An 18,845-nucleotide genomic window follows, 5' to 3' on the forward strand; every position below is an offset into this window, starting at 1 on the left:
AAGAAGAAAGAAGAGACTGCCTACTGCTTTGAAAGCGGCTTGGAAGGAAGGAAAGACTCCATAACCAAAAGGCAAAATATTCACCAAAGCTCTCAGTGTCAAGCGTTTTGAACTGTTGAGGACAGGAAATCGTACAGGCCCAGAAGCTCATAGGCCCACGGCGCCTATTGATAGAACGAGTGGCTAATTCCTTTGGTTGGATTATCATCCTTCCTCCCTGCCGGCTTCCCCGGAGCCATAGGTTGGTGACTTGGCCGTGCTAGTGGCTGCAATGGCCTCATCCTGGGCAACTAGTTGAGGCATATTCCACTTTAGTTATCCCAACGCTTCGCAACTAGTCTGATAGCGGAGTGAAGCTTAAAGAAATTCCATTCCTTTCCGTGCCGTGCCGGTCAGCTAGGCCCACTAAGGCTAAGTGATAGAGTAAGGTGCGAAGCAAAGTCATATCGTAGTCAGTTAAGCGAGATGGAATAAAAAAACGAAAAGAGTTATCCCGAGATGCATGAATAAATTTCTTTCTCGATGCGGATCACAGCCTAGTTTCGTAGCCAAGGGGCGAAGGGAAGGTAAGAAAGATTATTACCCAAAAAGAGCAAGCCGACCCTCCATTTGGGCGCGAAACAGGAAGGGTCCGCAGGAGAAGAGGGGCCAGCCAACCCCTATTATCACCGCGGGTAGACCCGATACACGGGAACCAGCATTCGTGGGACATACCCATATTCTGTAAGAAACAAAACAGGCCCTTAGTGCTTAAGATATGGAGAAAGAAGGTTCTGAAAGAATTGCAGTGACTACGCTGCCTTGCCACTAACGGTTTCGGGTGTCCAGAAGGTGGAGCAACAACAGTTGACGGTTTACCCGACTCTCGATCAGCAAGCGGACTGGAATCAGAGTGATAGGGCGTACCCCAACCAAAGAAAGATGAAGGAAGTGAAAACAGAATTCCACGATTCATATGAAAGGCCGCTACAAGACAGGCAATTCAAGTTGCGGCTAGGGGAAACCTTGGATAAGGGGGAAACGTGGCAAACTGATGATTGACCGAAGCGGACGAAGAGGCGATCAGAACTGAAGCTAAGGATAACTGAAGTAGCAATAAGAACTTTGACAAATCATGAACGAGGAGCTACGCCCCGAATATGCTCTAAGGTGGGGACAAGAACGAGCATGTGAACGAAAGTATGAAAATGCGAGATTTTCTACTGAACTTATGGGCAAAGGTCGGCTTTGGACTCCACGTGTAGTCGGTGCTCCGTCCCCCAGAGGAAGCCCCCCTTTCTTTTTGGTTGTAGTCAGACACCTAACCGTTCAACCTCGTAGGCATCTTTCTATTAACCAAATCTGATACCGTCAGGTACGGAATGAAATAAAAGGACTTCTTCGGCCCCTGCGCCTAGTGGTGCTTTCGGCTTGAAAAACCACGTGAGTGCTCTTATTGGACCAGAGCTTTGGCTACTCCCTGTTGTCTTTGAAAGAAATTTACTGAAACCTGATGCGCAGAACCCTTCGTACAAAAATGAAAGATCAATCTCAGGCCCAATTGACTCATCTTAGAAAGGATTTGATGAGCCAGTAAGCTGAGCTATCAATGCCCCACTAAAAAGAGATAGGGACGGAGCTCCACAGTATACGGCCCCGCTGTCCCTAGTTGTTCGCAGGTGAATGAGAAACAGGGATACCCGTAGCTCACTGAAGGAAGTCAAGATAGTAGGAAGTTGAAGAGAGAGTGAGCTCCTATTAGAAAAGCGAAGACGGGACTCGGACTCAACGAAAATGAAATCCAATTTAGGTCAGACTCGAGAAGAATCGTAGTTCAGATTCAAGTAGGTTCAGTAAAAGATGGAAGAATTTTGAGAGCTGAATTTCGCTTTCTTAGTTATTTATAACATTTGAATTTCTCTTACATTCTACGTTTCCGAAATGGATCCTATCAAATATTTCACATTTTCTATGATCATCTTTATTTTAGGTATTTGGGGAATCCTCCTTAATAGACGAAATATTCTTATTATGTTAATGTCAATAGAATTAATGTTATTAGCTGTGAATTTGAACTTTTTGGTATTTTCCGTTTCTTTGGATGATATGATGGGTCAATTATTTGCTTTATTGGTTCTAACGGTGGCAGCTGCGGAATCCGCTATTGGGTTAGCCATTTTCGTTATTACTTTCCGAGTCCGAGGGACTATTGCTGTAGAATTTATTAATAGCATTCAAGGTTAAACATGACTCCTAGAGAATTACCAAAATACGAAGTCCTCTTCTTTACTTTTTATTTTGACTTGGTTGGCAGGGGATCTAAGCGATCACGAGCGCGTCCGATTCAAAAGTTATTTCACAAATTATTTATCCACAGCCCGCTCCGCTGCTGAGGGGATAGAGATAAAAGCTTTCATAATGAGATTTACTTCCACGAATATGCATGCTAGAAAGATGCTATTTGCTGCTATTCCATCTATTTGTGCATTAAGTTCGAAGAAGATCTCAATCTATAATGAAGAAATGATAGTAGCTCGTTGTTTTATAGGCTTTATCATATTGAGTCGTAAGAGTTTAGGTAATACTTTCAAAGTTTTTCTCGACGGTAGAATCCAGGCTATTCAGGAAGAATCGCAGCAATTCCCCAACCCTAACGAAGTAGTTCCTCCGGAATCCAATGAACAACAACGATTACTTAGGATCAGTTTGCGAATTTGTGGCACCGTAGTAGAATCATTACCAATTGCACGCTGTGCGCCTAAGTGCGAAAAGACAGTGCAAGCTTTGTTATGCCGAAACCTAAATGTTAAGTCAGCAACACTTCCAAATGCCATTTCTTCCCGTCGCATCCGTCTTCAGGACGATCTAGTCACAGGGTTTCACTTCTCAGTGAGTGAAAGGTTTGTCCCTGGGTGTACGTTGAAAGCTTCTATAGTAGAACTCATTCGAGAGGGCTTGGTGGTCTTAAGAATGGTTCTGGTGGGGGGTTCCCTTAAGAATAAAGAAGACGAATAGAATCTAATTCATGTTCATGCTAACAGAAGAGCGGATCCAATACCAAGACGACTTCTTTCTCAGGAAGTGCAGAAAGTACTTGAGGAATTTTGGGATATCATGCCCCACGAGTGAGTTGTTGCCAAGTGCCCCTTAGGAGGGGCAGTCTACCACAAGATCGAGTTGGAGCCTGGAGCCAAACCCCCTTTTACTTAGACAGGGGCTGGGTTTAGCGGATGGCCCCCCCAACTAGCATCTATTAGTTAAGGGGTTTGGTTGAACTCAGAAAAGAATTTCAGGAACTCATTGGGGCCTATTTATATTCCAGCCTCCAGGGCAGGGTTTCCCTATCTTGCTGGGGGGGAGCCCCCGTTTTATTTATTCCAGAAGAAGCGGTAGCCATGTGCATTGATTATCGGGCGCTCAACAAGGTAACCTAACCATCAAGAACAAGTATCCACTTTGATTGCAGACTTCTTCGCCCTAATCAATAAGCGCGAGATACTTCTCGAAGTTGGATCTGCGGTTGGGCTACTACCAAATGCGTATCGCGGAAGGAGACGAGCCAAAGACGACCTGTGTGACAAGCAAGCAACCTTACTAATAAAGGGGCGTTTTATTTGGTTATGCCTTTTGGACTCACCAATGCCCCTGCCACGCTCTGCACCCTCCACAATGAGCTATTCCACCCGTACTTAGACGACTGGTAGTATACTTTGATCGTGGGCTATAGCTATCCGTTAAACTACCACGTTAGCCACCTCCGGACCGTTTTTAAGGTATTAAGGAAGAATCACCTCTATGTAAAGAAAGAGAAATGCTCCTTTGGACAGACGGAGATCCTATTCCTAGGGCATTGGATGGGCATCAGAGCCATCGAGGAGTGGCAAGCACCTACCAAGGTGAGTGAGCTAAGATCTTTTTTAGGGCTCGTGAACTATTACCGAAGATTCATCGTAAGTTACTCGAATAGGGCTGCTCAACTAAAAAATATCCTAAAGAAGGACGTACGGACCGATCATGGCACTGCACTGATCGGAAGAGTGTCAAAGAGCTTTTGAGGACCTAAAGCAGGCATTGATTGATGACCCCGTATTGCAGTTGCCAGATCACACTAAGCCATTTGAAGTACACACCGATGCGTCAGACTATGCCATAGGCGGTGTGCTAGTATAATAAGGTAACCCAGTAGCATATGAGAGCCGAAAGCTCAATGAGACCGAAAGGCGTGGTCCAAGAGAAGGCAATAGTGCACTACTTGAGAACGCGGAGGCGGGTCACGATTTGTGGTCAAGACGGATAATGTGGCGACGAGTGACTTCCTGGCCCAGAAAAAACTCGCGCCGGGACGATGGCAAGCAAGACAAACTTGCCAAGTTTGATTGATATGGTGCTAGAGTATAAGCTTGGACGGACCAACCAGGTCGCGGATGCCTTAAGTAGGAAGACAGAGCTGGCGGCATTTAAGAGTGAGGCAGTGGCAGCCACCAGCAGGGTCACGAGTACCCTACCGCGTCGTATTCGAGATGGGCTAGGGACCCGCGAGAAGCCCTTTGCACCAAGCTAAGGAATGCAAAACTCGGCTTGGATCAAGGATGGGCTCTTGGTCACAAAAGGGAATCTACTCTTTTTTCTTCCAAAACCTTTCTTTTTTCGGTATGCCGCTCCGCGAGCAAGGAGTGCCGCGCACGAGCGGAGCGAAAACAAAGCAGGAGAAATCCTTTGATTGCGTATTGAATATAGATCCATGTCTTTCTTGTTCCACTAGCTAGGACCAAATTCTCACATGTCCGTTTCGTTATTACAACCTTATTTTTTGATGTCAAAGACCAGAAGCTACGCGCAAATTATCATTGGATCTCGGGTGTTCTTAACAGCGATGGCTATTCATTTAAGTCTTCGGGTAGCACCACTAGATCTTCAACAAGGTGGAAATTCTCGTATTCCGTATGTACATGTTCCTGCGGCTCGGATGAGTATTCTTGTTTATATCGCTACGGCTATAAACACTTTCCTTTTCCTATTAACAAAACATCCCCTTTTTCTTCGCTCTTCCGGAACCGGTACAGAAATTGGTGCTTTTTTTACGTTGTTAACCTTAGTTACTGGGGGGTTTCGGGGAAGACCTATGTGGGGCACCTTTTGGGTGTGGGATGCTCGTTTAACCTCTGTATTCATCTCGTTCCTTATTTACCTGGGTGCACTGCGTTTTCAAAAGCTTCCTGTCGAACCGGCTTCTATTTCAATCCGTGCTGGACCGATCGATATACCAATAATCAAGTCTTCAGTCAATTGGTGGAATACATCGCATCAACCTGGGAGCATTAGCCGATCTGGTACATCAATACATGTTCCTATGCCCATTCCAATCTTGTCTAACTTTGCTAACTCCCCCTTCTCAACCCGTATCTTGTTTGTTCTGGAAACACGTCTTCCTATTCCATCTTTTCTCGAATCTCCTTTAACGGAAGAAATAGAAGCTCGAGAAGGAATACCAAAACCTAGTTCACTCGCCGAGTCTTTGTGCATCCATGGCTGAATGGTTAAAGCGCCCAGCCGGGGCGAAAATTCGTAGGTTCGATTCCTGCTGAATGCACTTGGAACGTTCAGTTCAATCGCTGCTCACGGAATTTAAACATATAGCTCACCCTTATAGCTTATGGGGCACTTCACTCGCTCAACACTCGTTCAAAACATCCACTCGTTCTTCAGGAAAGAAAAGGGATAGATGACTGAAAATCCCGCTTAGAGATCGCAACAATAGTCAGAGTAGGAGTTCCCATCCATCATTTCCCCCGTTTTACCTTCAAATTACGGCGTCGGATTGAAACCTCCATTAGATTCGGCAACTAAGGACGAGATTACCATAGGCTTTTATGTCCCTAATGTTCTCCTTTAATAAGGTCGCCTTGACCGGGCTGGGCTCTTCACCGTATAACCTTTACCCGAAAAACTGGAGCACAGCTATACTTTCATCGCTTTCACTAGAACCAGAGTCATAGGGGCACTTTTTTGTTTTGCCTTCCTTAAGTCCAGGAGGAAGGACTCCCTATGTTTTTTCGTGGAGCGCAGAATTTGCCTTAATCGGCGAGAGTATATACAATCTATGTCACTGGCAAGAGCATGATTGAGGGCTTTATACTGTAGTCTGTAACTCTTCAATTGGTTATTGGCTCTACCCCTAGCCCCTTCATATTCCGCATCCTGCTGCTTCTTTGCTTGCTTTTCTCGATCAAGCATTCCTGTGCTTAGCAAAGAGGTAGTAGCATTTTTTTTGACAATAATGAAATTTTCCGGATAAGCCGGCACAGCTCTTGCTTGCTGTCTGTATGTGATAGGGTCTGGTCAACTGCCCGGCCACCTCTTTAGCTCATCTCTTGTCAACGCTAGCACTTTTTAATAAATGATGCCATTCCCGACTCGCGAAGTGAAGCTCAATTTCTATTCATTACTTCAGCGCTAAGATGTAGAACTGGATCGTATATGGGATCAAGAGATCTTCAATCTGGAATTCTCTTATATATATTATATTGTAACCCTTCTTAGTGAGAAATTATTCTACAGACTATGTAGGGGAATGCACGCACTATGGGGACTCCATAAAAGAAATTTTATTAGACTTAGGAAATGAAACTTCCATTCAACTATAGTCGAGAGGAAATAAGTCTCGGCGGGCACTAAAGGGGAAGCTTAGAGACGGAATTCAAATATAAGAATAGAGGAGTACGCGGGGGGTGAAGTAAAGATAACTCTAGCAATATAGACCGTTCCTTAGCACAAGCGCTAAGCGATAATAATACCTGCTTCCCATTCATTCTTTTATAAGGATGCTCTTCGGCTGGTCAATAGGGCGCGTCCCTTTCGCTTCTGTAATAGAGGCGCTGTAATGGGCGCGCTTGGCTAACGCATAAAAACCTTGGTCCGCTTTCATTGGTCTAGTCCGGTCATTGCTTATCTCTTTCTTCTCTATCGGGGAATTGGGGGAAAGAGTGCACGGGGAGGTGAAAAGGCAAGAAATAGGGAAGTAGAGTAGTTGGCACACGCCGGTCAATCCAGTACGTACGTCGCTTTCGTTCTTTCCATTCAATATCCCATTACCGGTCGCATCTGTTCTATTCAGCCAAGCCAATCCCTTGCTGCTTGCTTCATCCCGCCCTGCCTGGTCATCGGTCGTACCCTATCTTGAATCTGGAATATTCTTTGTGTCGGCATCTGTCCCACTGGCTGTTGAAGGTGCTGGCTGATGAAAGACATCCCCAGAATGCCCCCCTCCGTGCCTATCTCACTTGTTTACAGCTCTTATTGGTCTTTTAGCGCTGCTTTCACATGATGCAATATCTAGGCCTCCTGGACCTGTTCTCTCGCCCAAGCCTCATAGCATTCATATTCCAAGCACTAAGTGTATTCCCTGCCTGCTCAGATGCGTCAATCCGCCTATACCCTTTTCCTCGCATAGAGAGCTGTAGGTAGGAGGGAACTAATACTTTAGATAAGGTTCATTGCTATTTGCTCTCCCGCTACGCTAGCACTTAAGAGACTCTCTTAGCCCAGAGTGAGGGATCACAATAAGGAGTAACCAAAGTAGGCAGTACCGCGGTACCAGTCCACGACTACCATTTCTGTAACTTAACTTCCCTGCCCCCTGTCCACTCAGTCTTCTTTTCGGACCTCAAGAGCATTGAGTAAAGGGGGGCACGGGGGCGGGAAGATCTACTCATTCAAAGGCGCTATTTAGCCCTCTATTTATTCTCGCAAGAAGAAGAGCTAGTGAAATGGGCCCTTTCTTCATGCCAGCGGGGGAAAGAAAAGAGGCCCGCTGCGAGAGGAGAGAGTGATTCAGCTGCTAACAAGCGCAGGTTTTTCATTAAATGAATGGTTATTCGGGAAACGTCTGTTGATGAGAAGGTCATACATAGTCAAAAAAGTAAACCTGGGGGCGGATTCAACCCGGGCTCCGTTCGAAGAGACGAATAAAGGTCCTTCTCCCCCACATGCTCCTTCCCATGAGCAACTCGGTTGGCTTCGTGAACGAGAGCGCTGATCACCCTCACGCGGGAAGATGAACATTGAAAGGACTGAAAGGGTAGCGACGAAATGTAGATGTTGATTTTTGAGGTCGCGTACTTTAGTTATAATGCCTTCTACACGGTAGAAGCTTATACTTTTCTTTGGTCCCGGCCGACCAAGCGTAACGACCACAGAAGGTACGGCCGGAGAATTTTTCTCCAAGTCAACAGCATGTCGGGCAGGTCAAAGGTGATCCTCCAATCCGGGGAGAATCGAGAGGTCATGATAACAGTTGACGAGTGAGGCGAGGGGCTTATTCCTCTCAATCGACGAGGGCTTGAGTCCCCTACGGCCAGTACAATGCGCTAGTAGCATCTTCTATAACGCTGGCATCTTCTATAAAGAAAGCTGTCCTGGGGGACTCCGTCTCGTCTTTAGGGACTATATTCATCGTAATTAAGCAATCGTTTCTTGCGTTATCAGTTTTTTGCGTATAATAATTGCTGAACGTACGGCTTGCGGTACCGCTTATGGTACTGCTTGCGGTACGGACTGCTCTTCCTGCTGTTAACAGCGCTTTCCTTTTCTCTTTTGGGGGGGTTTCAGGCCTAGCTTGACGCGGCAGTAGGGACTGCTTTTCTTTCCGTTGCGGGCTGGGATTGCTGTCATGCTTTTAGCTGAGTGCTTTCCGACCGTTTTCTTCCCGAAGTCAGACTACTACCGAGCTCCGCACCAGGGCTCAAACCATGCCTCAAGGAAACAATAGCCCCCACAACCCAAAGGCTTTCCGAGAGATCCGAGAGACATGGTTCAACTAATGGTGCGCTATCCTTCTCCCAAACATTTCTCAGCGAAACCAATGAGTACAACTTTTTAAACGGAAACTACGAACAAGATCTTAGAGCTGTCTCAATCATCCACAGCTCCGGGATTAATGTGCTGTTTTTTATGCTGGAGTCATGAATCGCCTCTTTGCACTTTTTTTTAACCTTTTTTTCCGTGTTCCTCTTTTTAGTAGAAAGCGAAATGAGAATAATGAGAATCGTAGTAGTAGTTCCACGCCCCCTCTCGCCCCGGAGAAGGCGCTTTCCGAAAACGATCAAGGCAGGGATTTCCGGTAGTCATCTATCGCGACAATGGATCAACCCGCTAGAAGAAATTAACAAAAATTCAAACTTGGAAAGACAGATCTCGCTAAAAAAAGTGGAACTCCAACCATTATCCTTATGGAAACCGCTTGCCACCGGGATCGGCCAGTTGCCCTTTCATTTTGCTTCGGCAATAGATCAAAATAGAGGCAACAAAGCCACCCCCTGGATCGCGTTATTGGATTACGCCGCAAGACAAAGTAGTCGTACAAGGACACTCGGCTTATCAGAGGCAATGGCCTTCGCCTACGTCAAAGACAGCCGATTCGCCCTACTAACATGTCTTCTGCTGGGATTGGGTGTCTGGTGGTACCTTCTGCCGGAGCCCCTATTGGTTTAACCAACGGCTTGCTGCTCACCTGAGTGCGCTAGTGCAATTAAGGTAGTTTACTTGCTCGACCATAGGGAGAGGTAGCTTGCTTACTTAGTGCTTGCACTAAGGAAGCCGCACAATGCCAAATGAGGTCTCTGGGCTTCCCGTGTATTCATCCAAATTAGATCCATGATAAAGTTATGGACACGTCCACAAAACCGAAAGTCTTTCGATCCTGCCAATGGGTGTGCTTAAGAGCTGGTGGCAACCGAATACCTTTCACACCTAACCCGGGCTTTTGCCAACAACCTTTCTTTCAAAATCCACTTGGTGAACCTATCCAAAGTCCAGGAACAGCTACAAAGGCTTCAAGAGACAGTGGCTCGAAGCATTAAGAGGAAATAGAAAGATTCGTATGAAGAGGTCCTCAACCCTTAGATTTGGAAGGAATGAGAGGGCCGGGTAGCTGAACCTACATAGCGAAAAGGGGGATCCCCTTAGGGCAAGCACTAAGCAAGTAAACTACCTTATTCGCGAGAATTTCCTCCCTCCGGTGCTGTCTCCTCACTAAGCGCTCTTCTTGTCGTTTCAACCTTTCCTTCATATCTAATTTGGCCTGAAGTCTTTCTTTAGCTTGATCAGATAATGGTGCTCCACTTTTGGACATAGAGTTTGATATCACCCAATTCTTCGTTTACTAACGTAGAACTCATACTACGCCAGTAGGGGCTAATCAAAGTAAAGAGAGTCCAATCTCTGAAATAGAGCTTGGTCTCTCCATAGTAGTATAGTATACTAAGGCGTAGGTTATGACTTGATCCAATAGAGTCAGAACACCTTTATATCTAAAAGAAATGGTGCTCAATGAAACGATCCAGATTCCGCACTATGCTGTGGGTTGGGGAGAGAGCTGCTCTGCGAAGCTGGGCGTTCAGTGTTCTTATGGAGGAACCATACTAGAAAGAGAATAGAAAAGGCCTTCACTTCAAAAAAGAGCGGGGGAGTGATGGGCAACCTTAGTCTATATGTTGCTCGTGAGCCGCCAAGTACAAGTCTCGCAACAGTACTGGCGCAAAAGGATCGGTCCTTCACTTGCCGATCGTTCGCGAGTCGAACTCGCTCTCTTGCCACGCCTTTCACTCACTCGCTTGAGTCGGGCTCAATCACTCTTTTTGTTTGGAGGATCATTCGTTCTTCACTCTCTTTATATTACCCGCGGGGAGCGCAGCAACCAAGGTGCATATTATCATATAGAAACAAGCGAACCGTAGCGATTCGTACTACCGGAAAAGTTTCGCTAACCGGCAGGCAATAGAGTCCGCCGATATGCGCAAGCAAGCGTAGCGAATCACATAGATAAGCCCCTACCTGCCAGCGCGCGTATAGATAGGGCGAGCGAAGCGCGAAGAGGATGGATGTCTGAGCGGTTGAAAGAGTCGGTCTTGAAAACCGAAGTATTGATAGGAATACCGGGGGTTCGAATCCCTCTCCATCCGCGAAGTCATAAGTTATCTCTTGCGTTATCTATAGATAAGAACGAATCGGATCGACTCGACTGAATGGGTAGCTTGTGTTATGATATAGACGGAGGTTCTTGTGTTATGATTTAGTTAGGACTTTGTCTCCCTTTCGTTATCTTCCGCTCCCCTTGTATAGGTTGGGCAAGGGCCGGGTGGATTACCTTTGGGAGCTAAGCCGAAGATCTCGGTGGTCTTGTGAGTGGTTGATAAACTACGATTGCAGTTTTCTTTAGGAAGTCCCATAGCTGTGAGGCTTAACAGACAAAGAAAACGGTGGATACTTCCGGGTAGAAGGTGACGACCCTAATGAATCGACTATGAAGGTGGCTGTTAGCTACATCAGCGCTCAAATTCCTTCATCGTCCCTGGCTTCGATGATCAACCCCTGGCACATTTAGGTTTTGATCTTCGGCCATCCTGATCCTCAGGACCCAACACAATATTATTCATTCTTATATATTTCCTTTAAAAGATGCAAAAGGTGTTGATACGTCCTATCCACATAGAAAGCTTACCCTCTTCCACACATTATCGGTGGATGCTACAGCCGCTAACACTTTGGCTGCAGGAGGGGAATGGTTAAGTGAAACTCTCGACGTCTTGTTTGGTAAACGGGATGTTTACCCAGGCGCCGTAGTCTTGCCTAACCGTTCGGTCGGAGATACCTTTGTATGGTATAGCAAGCTGTTTAGCTACTTGTATCGATTTGCCACAGTGTGGTTAGATACAATGCGATGGCAGCCGCAGCTTGGCAGGATGGGAATGAAGGGAGAGGGAGCAGGGAAGAAAAGGTTATTCCCTATTGGCTCACCCTTGTATCAGGCCTCGGTACGGCCTATACATGATTGGGCCATGACGGTTTTGGCAAGGTTAAAAATGGGTGGTACCTATAACCAGACCCAACCGTTGCAGTACCTGATAGGAAAGAAAAAATGATTTTCTTTTGATCTCAAGGCTGCTACCGATTCCTTACCTGTTATCCTGACGTCCTGTATGATTGCAGGGTTGTTCGGAAATCCCTTTGCAACTTCCTGGACGTTCATACTTTGTTCTGTAGTCTTTCAATTACCATATTTAGATAATAAATAAAGGCTATAGGTCATCGGCTGTGACGTTCACGAAGGTAGTTTACTTGCTTAGTGCTTGCGCGGGTTGCTTTCTCTGTTGGTTGAATTCGCCACTAGGTGGAATCAGACCTTCGGCTCTCGATTGCTGCTTGATTACCTATGTCGCTTGCGTTAAGCTTTCTTCGCTTTCAGTTCTCGGAGATGCACAGGTCGTGGATTCCAAAGCCTAACAAGCCAGGAAAAATGCGCCCTATAACACCATGCAAGAAGGACCTCATTGTCATGGAAAAGCCCTTTCCTTACTCTTCAATATAGTCTATGAGGACGTCCTTCTGACCCACTCTCATGGCTTTTGGAAGGGGAGAGGACCCATTACCTTCTTTGCGCATGTTGATAGTTGGGGGACAGTAGATCGATTTCTCAAAGCAGACATTGTTGGTTGTTTTGATAACATTGATCACACTCTTCTAAATAGAAGAATTGGTTTAGATATGGGTGAGAGCAGTGAGGGCTTTTGTAACTCAATTTTTCAGCTTTCTAAAAAACGGAAATAAGAGATAAAGAAGGTAAGACTTATGGCTCTTGTATAAAAGGGATCCCTCAGGGCAGCCCGTTGTATCCCGTCTTAATGAACATCTTTCTTCACCAACTTGATGTGAAGACGCAAGACTTTATGAGTAAAGAAGCGAGAATTAGGTATGTGCGCTACGCTGACGATATAGCTTTTGCTATTAAGGAAGGAGCCAACTCAGAAATGGTAAGCCAAGGGTTCAAGCAATTCTTTAATGAAGTCTTGACTGAGCTCAAACTGGAAGCAACTAGTTTTGAGCTCGTTCGAGGAATAAGCAAGCCATGCTCTACCTTAGTTCTCGGAGTCCTAATATAAATTCGTCCGGACAGAAACTTGGAGTTAAGGGCAGCCATTAATGGGTTAAAAAACAAATTGTTTCAATCAATCGACAACGACATAAGGAAGATACAAGGCAAACGCGTAAAACACTTTGAGAGAGCGCTCCTTCCCCGAGTATTCCAGTATCTCGCTCTCTATTCGTGTTGTTGCAATGCTAACGAGGTACTAGCTTTTCTACAGAATTCGTACATTCAAAAGTACAAGTTGTATCTTCAACTACATAAGAAGAAAAAGCCCAAGGGTAAGGGCGACACCGAAAACCTCCTCAACTTAAGAAGTATCAATACGCGCTTAAAGCATTTCCAACTATAATTGCGTAAGAAAGGAATTCATTGACTTCGAACAACAAAAAGGAGGTCAATGAGCACTAACTCTCTTCTCTTACCCTTTTTTTTGGAAAGGAATGCTGCTATAAAGGAGGCGGAATTACTGTTCAGCTAGAGTATAATGCAGGATAGCCGCCGCTAACTAAATTCACACTATTTTCGTATAGAAACAACGGCACCAGTACGGCTTTTAGGGGGCCCTCTCCTCTCTTCTATTACTTGTTTGAGTTCCCCTGTCTCCCATCCTCTTTTCAAGTCCCACTCTTTTCCCGGTTAACAACGGCGGACCCTCTTAGTTATGTTAAATAGAGTCCCATCTAAGGGAACAGAACTCTTTAGTATCAAAAAGTCACATGGCAACCTATGCCCGAATCACATTCTTTTTTATTTGAGTTATCTTCTTTTATAGTCTTTTCTTTATTGGCTTCATCCCGTCCGTCCCATTATATCTAGTGCGTGTCATACTTTTTGGGTATAAGCCCTTAGCGCAAGCACTAAGCAAGTTCTTTCAGAACCTTACTTAAGGCCAGAGTACTTGAGCCTTGAAAAAGGATCTCAAATAGCCTTAGCGCAAGCAAGCACTAAGCAAGTAAACTACCTTTTTCGCTAAACCAACAAGGCATTCCATTGAATGAAGCCCACTTCCCTCCTAGAATGGAAAGCCGCTTTCGGGGGAGAACTCTTGCTCACAGGCTCCCCGAAACCAAGAGACGAGACAGAAGATGCATAAGATGCAGAGGATACTATGGATTCAGGGTGAGCCCCTATCCTATGTCTAGGAGTAGAGAAGAGAGCACCTTCACCCGGCAAAGCACTTATTTCCCGCTCTTCCTGCTTGGCCAAGATGTGTTAAACGAAACCTTCTTTAAAAATTTCTCTAAAGGTGGATAATGGGACTACAGGTCTGCTGCTTTTACTTTTTCTTTTTAGGAGAATAGAAAAATGTCGGCGAAAAGTAAAAGGCGGAGAATCCCTCGAAAAAAAGGCGGCAAATCGCGCAGAAGCTCTTTATTACTTTTTGCTGCGCTTGAACTGCAAGAAGAATCCAGGGATATTGTGTACCTAAATTCCACTTAAGGACCAAGACAAGCGGAGCCCAGATCCTGTTGAGGCAGAGTAAGAGGTAGTTTACTTGCTCGACATAGGGAGAGGTAGCTTGCTTACTTAGTGTGAAGCGCTAAGGAATGATCCCCGATTCCCAGATAGCAATAGCAATGCGGCTAAAGCGATGCTAAGCGCACAGACAGAGAAAAAAGGGATTTTATTTATTTCGCCCCAATTGCAATGGATTCGCGAGCAGAGCCAAGGAACTTATGTGTAGAGTTCTGAACTGATGTGTAGCATCGGGGCCGCGGGATCAAGCTTCGGGCTAGCTTAAGAGTGGTCGAGCTTGTTCTCACCCTATGAGAGAAAGATCAGGATTAGCTCATTCAGCATCTGGGGACGGATAAGAATTACAGAGGGGCGAGATACTTTCTATACTGGTTGTCGAAAAAAGAAGGAAAATCCTATCCCTGTAGGAGTACTTGAAAGGATATTACTATGTGGTTGTCAAGCTCGTATCTCAGAGGAGAGGGTAACGAAGTAGCTCGACTGAAAGGAGAGGGTAACGAAGTAGCTCGACTGAAAGGAGAGGGTAACGAAGTAGCTCGACTGAAAGGAGAGGGTAACGAGACGGAAGATGTGATAGTTCGGGGTGTCAACTAGAGCAAGCTATCCCACATGGAACGAGAAACTCACGCCCAGTAGAGCTATATGCGTTCAGAGCTGCGGCTTGCATAGAGCCGGTCTCCCATGAGCGTAAGATCCTATCGTCTATAGACATGACTCCACTTTAGAGGAAATAATATAGGGACAGACACGCTCTTAGGGTAGGGTTAAAACTACTGAAATAGCCTGATCGTTATGACTAAACTTCTTCCTGATTGAATGAGTTAATGAGATAATCCTTCTATGTCTCACAGGACAGATAACTCAGTTAGATAAAGGTAGTTTACTTGCTTAGTGCGAAACCCTGCCTGTCCCATGATAGAACGAATTGGGCAACCTTAGCAGCTTCTTCTTGTTTAGCGAGGAAAGCCTGTTACGAGTAAGTGGAGGGGCGCAGAAATAACTAGAACTGAATGCGGAAAGTATGGAAAAACATCTCGTAATGTATTTAACCAGAAAATAGATTATGCTCCTGCGGAAGTATCTACCCGTTACGGAATCTTAGGTGTCAAAGTGTGGATTTCATATTTAAAAAAATAAGGGGGACGTGCTATATCCGAAACGCACGAAATATAGTAAATATCGTAAAGGCAGATGTAGTAAGGGTTGCAAACCGGACGGTACACAACTTGGTTTTGGAAGATATGGCACTAAAAGTTGTAGAGCTGGTCGTCTTTCATATCGAGCCATTGAAGCAGCGCGTCGGGCTACAATCGGACAATTCCATCGTGCTATGAGCCGAAGAAATAGTAAGATATGGGTAAGAGTTCTCGCTGATCTCCCTATTACCCGGAAACCTACAGAAGTAAGAATGGGAAGAGGAAAAGGAAATCCTACGGGTTGGATCGCTCGTGTGTCCACGGGACAAATCCCATTTGAAATGGATGGTGTGAGTTTGTCAAATGCTCGACAAGCCGCTACATTAGCGGCGCATAAACCATGTTCGTCAACCAAGTTTGTTCAGTGGTCGTAACGTAATTGGTTAGCGGGGGCCGGGATTCAAAAGAATTAGGCGAAGTGTTTGCTCCTGAACGCCGGAAGTGGAAAGACACTAAGGGGGAGGGATATACTCCTTGATTTTTGTAATCGCCGAAATTGTATGACAAACCTTTTTGTTCCAGGCGTACGACCTTGATACGTTACGGTTTTTTTCCGCCGGCCGGGTTTATAAAGTGATAGTAGTAAGAATAAATAAGAAAGATAAAAGCTAAGATTCAGGGAGGGAGGCCTTTATGGGAGAAAGGAAGAAAAGTATGTATGTATCTGGGGGGTGGAAGGAATTGGCAGAATTCTTTTAGGTCCCAATGAGGGGGGACGGGGTCATGCGACGGATGCAAGCTAGACTTTGAAGTAAAAAATCCAAGATTTCATAGAAGAAGGAAAAATCGACGTGGTGGATGAACAGGAAGCTCCTAAGAACCCCAACGATAAAATGGGAGTTTTTAAGAACTCGCTCCCTAGTCACGCTCTGGTCTCAACATGCTGGGCCGAGGAAGTGTCCGATTTCCAACAGCCCCCTACCATCACTACAATTAAAGCTATTAATACTCTCTGGCTTTGTGAGGAAGATCCCTCCCACTGGATCATCATGACCCCTATGTTCCGGCTTTTCAAAAGGCGATCCTGGAAGAAGAATTAAAAAAAGGGATAAGGCTGCAAGAAAGAACCTAGAGAGGAAGCTCCGCCGAAACGAAAGAAGAAGAGGAAATGCCGCTCAAAGGAGAAATGCTGCCGGAAGAAGAGGAAATAAGACTCGAGTCTCCGGAAATGTTTCAAGAGGGAGTGAAACTTGCTCGACCATAGGGAGAGGGAGTTCCATGGGAAGAGGAAAATTCAGAAAAAGAGAAAGAAAAGAAGAAGATTGAATGGATTATACCAAACCTGCCTCCGCCGCCGTCGCACGAACCGTTTAAGATGGCCGCGGCTGGGTGGATTGTGGTGCTACCATTCCTTTAGGATACCTTTCGGCTTCAGTAAAAATTCTTCCCCCTTAGTTTTTATAGATATTGAGTTTGTACGGCAACTCAACTTTGAGTATGGAATTGACTTTGTTGGTTGAGTGGAGTTACGGTAGTTCAATCTATAAAGGAAGGACAATCGATCGCACTTTGCGCAGAACCACCGTTAGGTGGCTCTTTACTCCCTCAGGACTTGCTTCTTATTTTTCTTTCACCCCTCGTCCCCTTTTATATCAATAGGGAGCTACGAGCAAGGCAGCTCTGCTCCGGAAAGAAAAGAAGCCAGCAGGTCCTTTTCCGCTTGATCGCTAACTCGTGAGCAAAGCCGCCCGTCATGCAGCATATGAGCGGATCTTCACTAAAAGCCGGTTCTATTGGCGGATGGATAACGCCCCTCACTCTGCCATGAGAACAAAGAAAGCTGCACTATCTCCTTGCAGCTTTGCCTGCCGCCCTTCGGTGAGTAGGATGGATAGCAAAGCCGCCTTCGGCCTTTTGCTTAGCAAGCCCCTCTTCGAGCCTCTGCTGAATTCCGCTCGCCCCGGTCCTTAGTAGCGTTGACAAAGTAAACCTTTCGATGTTGTTGTGACGCTTTGGTTAGGCTCGGTTGACAAAGTCAACGATACAAGCAAGGAGTTGACAAAGGAGAGCAGCCCCTGTTGATAGAGAGCTTACCGCCCCGCCCTTTATAGTCGCGACTGTTGTCATGGAAAAAGAGTGTGTTTTCCGTCAAAGAAGCATGCTTAACACAGCCTATAGCGTAAAGGCATTCGAGCCGCGTCTAAACTAAATTAAGGGTATAAGGGCCCGTACTCTCTCTTCTGTAGTAGATACGCTATCCCTTCCGGCCATGGTATGGGGGAAGGGAAGTGAGATCTACCGATTGATTTGATATTAGATGAGCGGCCGTACTATGATCGTTCGGGAGACATGGCCCCATGCGCTACACACAAGAATGAATTGTTATGCGGCCGGTAAACTATTTCCGCGGGCAGCCTATCAAATCAGATCACGTATTTTTTAATATGTCGTTCCGTCATGTACATGTATTCGGTCTTAAATTTTGATGTTCCTGCTCGTGCCCGGAGAGAGAATGGGCACGACTCCCCGTTCTAACGTCCAAAGCATGCCGACCGTTCTAAGTTCCGGGGTTGGGTCGGATAGGACCAGACCAAATCGGCTGGATCTGTGGAATCTGAACGGATCAGATCCAATCGGATCTGATCGTAGCTTCGAGTTCAGGTGCCGTACCGCGGCCGGACCGGAAAGGAAGGGGGCAGCGAACCTCCTGCCAAGAGGCCAAGGTTGCTTGCTAACTCTCAGCCACTTGTTAGAAGGAAGTGCAGCTTGATTGTAGGAAAAAGGGGAATCAACGGGAAGGAAAAAATAAGGTAGATTATTAGATTCTATTTCCTCCTTTTGTAAGGGTTGGCTTTAAGTGATAGGGGATGTGATTGGAATTCGTCTTTTCTTTGTTTGTATCACCGAGACACCCGAAGGGCCGGCCATATGTACCTCGGGAGACCCGGCCCATTCAAATAAAAATAGAACGAGCACCTACGACTAAAGGGAATGGAATGTCGACCACGGGGTGAGATGATCTTCTAATACGAGGGCGAGTGACTGGTCAAGTCATGAAACTTAGTCATTTTGATCAACATGGCTGCAAGTGGACTGGGTTTGTGTGTTTGAACTGACTACGACCAAAGTAAAGTAGCGGCTCCTTCAACCAAAAAAAGGGCGACCCCCTATTCACAAACCGAAAGAAATACCTCACTTACGAAGAAATAGTTGGAGCTGGGCTCCGAACTATGAGAGTTTGCTTTTGTTTTATGTTTCTAAGAGCGGTCTGATCCCTTATTTGATCAGACCGCTCCTGGTGTTCGAACTAGTCATTAATAGTCGGCTTCATT

At 45.8% G+C, this 18,845-nt stretch overlaps 2 protein-coding genes and 1 non-coding gene across 3 annotated transcripts in view; all 3 read left to right on the forward strand.

Annotated features, from left to right (window-relative positions):
• The first annotated feature begins 3,199 nt into the window (after positions 1 to 3,199).
• On the forward strand, positions 3,200 to 16,106 carry ABCI5 (Cytochrome C assembly protein). Its single transcript, XM_089042573.1, has one exon. The coding sequence runs from the start codon at positions 4,760 to 4,762 to the stop codon at positions 5,510 to 5,512; it is 753 nt and encodes a 250-aa protein (XP_088898699.1). The 5' UTR covers positions 3,200 to 4,759; the 3' UTR covers positions 5,513 to 16,106.
• Positions 10,851 to 10,937, forward strand: TRNAS-UGA (transfer RNA serine (anticodon UGA)). The gene has a single exon. It is a non-coding gene; the product is annotated as a tRNA-Ser (tRNA).
• Positions 16,107 to 16,331: 225 nt separating the features above from the next.
• Positions 16,332 to 18,845, forward strand: part of LOC107881482 (LOW protein: cytochrome C biogenesis ccmF-like protein) — a 14,891-nt gene continuing 12,377 nt past the window's right edge. Inside the window, exon 1 of the mRNA XM_089042570.1 lies at positions 16,332 to 18,845. This exon is cut by the window's right edge and continues 12,377 nt beyond it. The gene's annotated coding sequence lies outside the window, so the exon portion shown is untranslated.

Source organism: Prunus mume, linkage group LG8 (assembly GCF_029339155.1).
Source record: "Prunus mume cultivar Tortuosa linkage group LG8, ASM2933915v1, whole genome shotgun sequence".
NCBI lineage: Eukaryota > Viridiplantae > Streptophyta > Magnoliopsida > Rosales > Rosaceae > Prunus > Prunus mume.

Coding starts and splice junctions, on each gene's coding strand:
- ABCI5 (XM_089042573.1), top strand. CDS start 4,760: ATGTCCGTTTCGTTATTACAACCTTATTTTTTGATGTCAAAGACCAGA.